This window comes from Sander lucioperca, chromosome 1, assembly GCF_008315115.2.
Source record: "Sander lucioperca isolate FBNREF2018 chromosome 1, SLUC_FBN_1.2, whole genome shotgun sequence".
Taxonomy (NCBI): domain Eukaryota; kingdom Metazoa; phylum Chordata; class Actinopteri; order Perciformes; family Percidae; genus Sander; species Sander lucioperca.
Genome location: NC_050173.1, coordinates 53643369 through 53650058, shown reverse-complemented (window position 1 = coordinate 53650058; position 6690 = coordinate 53643369). Strand labels below are relative to the sequence as shown.

Genomic DNA, 6690 nt, shown 5'->3' with positions numbered 1-6690 from the left:
TTTTCATTCACAACCCCCCTTTGGTTTGCAACTATTTCAACAACGGTCTATCCCTGGCACTGAAGCCTTTGTCTTGGCCTCCTATCTGTCTAACTGTCTGTCTTTGTTCCGCTGTCTGCTTGCCCTCGAGTTTTACCTCTTTTTATTTTTATTTTTTACCTCTTTTCCCTTATTTTGTCATTTCCCTTAAATGGCCACGCTTTTTATTGCCTCCCCTTGGCAAAAATAAAGTTTATCCTTTGACCTTACTCCTTATACCTTCGAGTTGTTAATCTTTAGCAAACTCAGCCTTTAAACACACTTTCCAAGCTCATGCAATGCATCATTCATACTTCATCCGCACCATGGCATTTCAAGACAAACAACATATATTTTTTCACATCTGATTCCTGTTAGCAGTGTTTTTGTTAGCTACTATTGTATTTCACTCTGTGCCAATTTATTCAAATTTGCTCTAGGTTCTTTTGGGAGAGGAAAAACGACCTTTGACCATTTCCACCTAGGCGAGACTTGCACTTCTTCAACAATCAGAATTAATAGGAAAAAAATGGCTCTGTCTACCTTTTGATATACGTTTGGGCCCCTGATATTTCAGAATGCAAGTTCCTCCCGGGTTCAGAAAGGTCTCGTCACGTCTTCCTCCCTTCCTTCCTGGATCTGGCTCGCCAAACTGTAGAAGTAAATTGTAAATGTCCGCAGCTCAAGGCCAGATAACGGCGCGGACTCCAACGCTTGCTGTAACTTTACGATTGCTCTTCTTTTTTGTTTAAAATACAACAAGATTAAAAAAGTCGTAAAAGGATATACACAGAAGTTGACGGCGTCAGATGAGAAAAAGAGCTTTAACGTGCATGAAAGTAAATCAACACACAGGAAAGCCCGAGCAAGGTCCGGACACATCTTGCTAATGATTAATTTGTTCTGCAGCATCTCACCAGTCTCTGTCTGCGGCTGTGTAGCCTCTACTGAGAGGAGCTGCACAAGGGGGGAGAGTCTATGTGTAGCCGGCAGCCGTGGGAAGCACCGGGAGAGAGAAAGTCTGTGACTCCCACTAAGCAGACACATTGACGTCTCCTATCTATATGACATTGATACACGTTTGTATATGTCCCCATAATTCAATTAAAAACCAGATGTATCATATTTTGCCACAACAAGATACTTGCCAAAAGAAGAGAAAGGTATAATTTGGTTTTATAATTTGTGATGATTGATTTTTAAAACTTAACCTGTGGAGATGATTCCTCTGAACCTGCATGCAAACTTCACAGCAATGCTATAGTATTACCAATACAATTATTCCTAATAATCATAATGGTAATCCTTTTTTTAAATTAATATTATATCAACATTAAGATACTCCAGAGACTGGATGGCTGCCATAAATATGCAGCTCATCATTTAACTATTTAAACATTTGCCAAGAACAATGAATGCTTCAATGTGTTAATAATAATAATAATAATAATAATAATGTTTGAAGTACTTTTTTTTTTTTGCAAAGGAACTACAATAATACAAATATAAAGCAGATTAGGCTATTTTTTTTTCTAACTTTCCCCTTTTTTTATTTCCCTGTGCAATGTTTTTACTTGAATATGTTGGAGGTTTTAGAGTAGTCCAATGAACTGATTATGAGATCAGTGATAATGTTATGTCATATTCCTTCCATGTTACACACTATATAATATCTCAACATCAATGTCAAATCAGGTTTGTTCATGAATAATTATCTGCATATTAATAATTTTAAATATACTCATAGTTAAACCGAATTACGTTTTTGGTGACAATTTTTGTCCGTATTGTAAAAAATATTTTTTTTTAAAAAATGACAAAATTAGTGTTAATCGATTGCATAAACCACATGTCATCGTGAACAACAAAACAAAAACAATCAAGAAACAAACAAAATTCACAAAAAAAAAAAAAAAAACTAAATTAATTAATTAATTTTGGAATATTGTTTGTAGCTCCATTTTCTTTTTTTTTCTTTTTTTTTTTTACACTTTCAAAAACCTTATTCGTCAATGACCGAAATATCTACCACTGCCATGTGGGTCAAGATAAGACAGCTCCCCGCTCCTCCATTAATCTTTTAAACATTCAAACGTAGATAACGTAAGCCTGTTAAATAAGTTAGTTATTAGAACACAGCAGTTGCTACTACGGAATGCTTAGCCCTTTCTTTACTGTCGACCCCTCGTGACACAGCATCTAACGTTAACTGTTAACTAACTTAACGTTTACTTACTAACTGAATAACGTTAACTTTACTCATAATGCGCAATTCGCAATAACGCTAGATTAACCTGCTTGGCACCTCCGCAATAAAATACTGCAATTCTGTCATGTTTGTACTATATTATTGTTTTTTTTTTTTTTATAATATGGCCTATGGATATGAAAGAACATCACGCATAGGGACTGGGCCAAGGAGGGGTAACGTTAACGTTACCCATTATGTTTTTTTTTTTCTGCTTCAGCTGAAGCACTTCAGAATAACGTTAACGTTACCCATAATGTGCATTTCGCTATACCGGGTACTGATTAACCTGCTGCTTGGCACGGCCGCAATAAAAAACTACACTTGTCATGTTTATATTTTTTAATAATATGGCCTATTCATATGAAATAACGTCACGCATCGGGACTGGGGCTGTTAACTTGAATAACCATGCCAGACCGCCCCAAACCGGGACAAACGATAACGTTTTGGTAGCAGCAACGACAATGAATTTCAACAATGGAGCCCAAGTAAAGTTAGCTAACCTTAAGTTAGATATTGTTCCTTGCTCGTGCCATACAGTGCCAAGGAAAGGTAACATTACCCGTTCTGCTGTTTTTTCTTTTTTGGGGGGGGGGGGGTTCTCTTCAGCTGACCAAACGGAACGTCAACCATGCACAACACACGCCGTTTTGAACGAAAGTATATCCTTTAAACTACAATTTCTTCTATATCATGTGTTAACGTATTTACTTACCCTTCCATGGACCCCACTGGTTCGCCATGACGAATCCTTTTGGCAGAATTTATAAATCAGCTTATCCCGTTAGCTGAGCTCCTCATCCTAGCGTCACTTAGCAGCCTCCTTTCGAGCTAGCGAGCCAATCAGCGGGCGAAATACATCCCATCATTTCCGGTTTTTCATATCCACAGTCCTCAACCATATTATTATATTAGTCCCTTGTACAGCACACGCATGTGTGAGGAAAAAAAGGGATGAATCTCCCAAAACTGGCAACAGAAAAGCTGAAAAATGTTTATTTCTCATAAAAAATCTCCTCTATAACATATAACAAGTCCTAAGAGATCCAAGTGGTGGAATGTATTGAAAGATTCTGAAATCGGTGATGCCACAATTTCCCATTGCTGCACTTTAAGACACTGCAGACGAATAGGGAAAATATGTTAACAATATATCACCATGAAACTTCCCCAGTGGATTATTTACATTAAGACAATCGTTTTTTTGTATCGTGTAAGTTTTCTGAACTTTTATGTTTATTATGCAAATGCAGCATTGTCTTAATAATGCTGCCTTCCAGGCAACCCGTAATTCGTGTTTTCACAACCTTCTACCCGTGAAAGTGCCCTGGAACGGCAGTCAAACCTGTAACTTACTACCCGTGAACTCGTACCAGATCGTTGTACTCCCAGTTACAGTTTTTGACGTCTCACACACACACATAAACGACAATGGCGACCCCTGTTGATGGTGTACAGACGCCGGTGATTAACAGTGAGAAAAAGAAATAAATATACATAAATAGGCAACGTAAAGTAATTCCGCACATTGTAAAACAATACACGTACGATTGTGTACTACTACAGGTATGTTTATTAAATCAAGCCCAAAATATGTCGCCTACTAGAAATCGCTAGTATCAGCTAGCGCTAGCTAACGTCAACGTTAGGTAGCTGCTAGCTAACGCTAGCTAGAAGGGTTTGTGGCAGGGCTGGGCGATATGGCGAAAATCAAATATCACGATATTTTGGACCAAATACCTCGATATCGATACCGCAACGATATTGTAGTGTTGACTATTGGTGCGTTCACAAAATATTTACACAATGAGATTTTAGATAAATAATCATCAGTAATGTAATGACTACCGGTGGGTAAAGGCAAATAAAAGAACAGTTACAACAGTCTGGTAAGTTCAGAAAATGACATCAATTTACTGTAATGCAACCTTTAAAACCAGGAAAAGACAACACTTATGCCATATTACGATATTACGATATCCAAAATCTAAGACGATATCTATTCTCATATCACGATATCGATATATCGATATACTGCCCAGCTCTAGTTTGTGGTGACTTTGCCTGGAACGCTAACAAGTCGTGAATTGTGACTTAAAGTCGTAACTTACGGGCTAAAAATTGTGTCTGGAACGCAGCATTAATATGCTAATTTGCATAACGGTGTTGGGAAATTGTGGCTTAATTCATCGATTTCAGTATTTTTCATTACTTCCCACCACTTGGATCTCTTAGAACTTCTTATGTTATAAAGGAGACTTTTATGAGAGTAGATCAGTTAAGAGTTTCTGTTGCAATGTCTGTGGGGTCATATTGCATAATGCCGTTATTATGGGGTTATGGCTAGAATGGAACCGTCTTCGGTATTACATTACGTTTTTGCCTGTTTGCCTGGCGCGTGGGGGGCGGGGGAAGGGAATAGGTATCTGGGTGTCCTACCCTTAAAAAAAATTGAGTTCCAGATACTTTGTTCCTGCATTCTAGTGACTTTTAAATAATGAAAATAACAAAATAATAAATACACGACAACAGCATGTTAACGTTAAAGGTCCCATGGCATGAAAATTTCACTTTGAGTTTTTTTTAACATTAATATGAGTCCCGCCTGCCTCTGGTCCCCCAGTGGTTAGAAATGGTGATAGGTGTAAACCAAGCCCTGGGTATCCTGCAATCTAGCATCTACCACATGAGCTGATCATAATACCAGTGTGCGTTACCAGTGAAAGTTTAAATAAGGGACAAAGAAACGATAAAAAAAATGTATAGTTTGGAAAAAAAACCTGAATAATGTCTTAACACTGTCAAACAAAAACAATAAGACACATTGTTTTTATACGCATTTTTTCATTTTATTATTAAATACAAAGAGAAAAGGGTTGTTTGTCTATCAGATTTTATGCTTCGAGTAATGGAATCATGTGTGGCTATATGCATGATACGGTGACTGCTCAGTGATCTCTTTCATTTCCGACAGGGAGCTTTAGTTGTTTCACAATGGCTGGATTACATTTTCAAATGAATGAATTTAGGAGGAGTTATTCAAAACACAAATATTAAAAGAACATTTGACACATTTCACCACATTAAAAATGAACCAAGATAAAAAGTTGTCATTCTTACTTATTTGTCAAGGAACTAAAGTGTGTCACAGCAGTTTGAGTAAACAGAAGTGAAAGTGAATCCTCTCCAGCGCTGTGATTATATGAATCTACATGAAGAGTCCTTATCTGTCACATCCAACCAATCGGACTGCTGACTACAGAATCTGCTCCGCTACTGCAGCGGTTGTTTCAGTTCAAACAGTCCTGTTCCACCTTTGACCACTTTCCCCACCACCAGGCAGGCTGAGGGGGACACCAGCTGATCATGTGACCCTGAGAAAAGAAAGAGAAAATAAATCCTTTTAAAATGAAATGTTTTTCACTTTCATTTTATTTTTAACTTGACTTTTCTCCAGTTAATCTCAAATAGAGTAGATCTCCATTTCCATTACCGGCCGCCTTTCCACTGCAGGGACTTAGCGCGTGTTGTACACGTGCACTAATTACAATCAAAATGGACATTTATACCGCAGGAAGTACCTAGAACACCTGTCATCTTCTGAGCAGAAGTTTTAACTGGAAGAATTCCCCCCAAGCAGAGCGCACTACAATAAAAGCAGAGCATGCAACGGCTAACAACAGCTGCTCTGAAAATCCCCTGAGACGCTAACTGACACAAGAAAATATCTGCTCATACTCATATCAAGCTTTATTCACTAACCCCTATCAATAACTACTCTCTCCAAGCTGGGGCTGGGTTTTAATAAAAAATAAAAAACAATTTTTAGGGCCCGAGCACCGACAGCGGCGAAGGCCCTATTAAAACTGAAGGAATTATTATTCTTCCGGCAAATGAATTGGCTTTTTGAGGGGCTTAACATACTCAAAAACTCACCAAAATTGGCAATCGCATCAAGCCTGGTGGAAATTTACGTCTTTTAAGAGTTTCGGGAATAGGCTCGCTAGCGCCCCCTACAAAACCTAAAAAATTGAGCCCCTACAGTACGTTTAACGTAGACTAACGAAACTTGGTACACATATGTAGCATGTCAAGACGTACAAAAAGGCTCATTGGAGCCATACCCTAAACCCAACAGGAAGTCCGCCATTTTGAACTGAAAGTTTGAAATTTGTGCAATTTTGGCCATTTCCACATGTCGTACTTTAACGAACTCCTCCTAGAGATTTCATTCGATCAACTTCAAATTTGGTCTGTGCCATCTTAAGACGTTAAAGATGAAAAGTTATTAAAAGAAAAACTTTTCGTCATAGGGCATGGCCGTGGCGGGGCGGCCATTTTGTGCCTTTCGCCATCGAAACAGGAAGCAGGTGTAACTTGAGTGTACATTGTCCAATTGGCTCGAAACTTTTCAGGATTCA

General features: G+C 38.2%; 2 protein-coding genes across 2 annotated transcripts in view; both read right to left on the bottom strand.

The window, feature by feature from the left end:
• st3gal5 (ST3 beta-galactoside alpha-2,3-sialyltransferase 5) overlaps positions 1-3114 on the bottom strand; it is a 42403-nt gene extending 39289 nt beyond the window's left edge. The window contains exon 1 of the mRNA XM_031280154.2: positions 2985-3114. Coding sequence (XP_031136014.1) covers positions 2985-2992 — 8 coding nt within the window. The 5' untranslated portion in view covers positions 2993-3114. The remainder of the gene's footprint in view (positions 1-2984) is intronic.
• Positions 3115-5093: 1979 nt separating this feature from the next.
• polr1a (RNA polymerase I subunit A) overlaps positions 5094-6690 on the bottom strand; it is a 56318-nt gene continuing 54721 nt past the window's right edge. Inside the window, exons 37-38 of the mRNA XM_036005923.1 lie at positions 5526-5643; positions 5094-5488 (exon numbers count right to left, since the gene is read on the bottom strand). Coding sequence (XP_035861816.1) covers positions 5543-5643 — 101 coding nt within the window. The 3' untranslated portion in view covers positions 5094-5488; positions 5526-5542. The remainder of the gene's footprint in view (positions 5489-5525; positions 5644-6690) is intronic.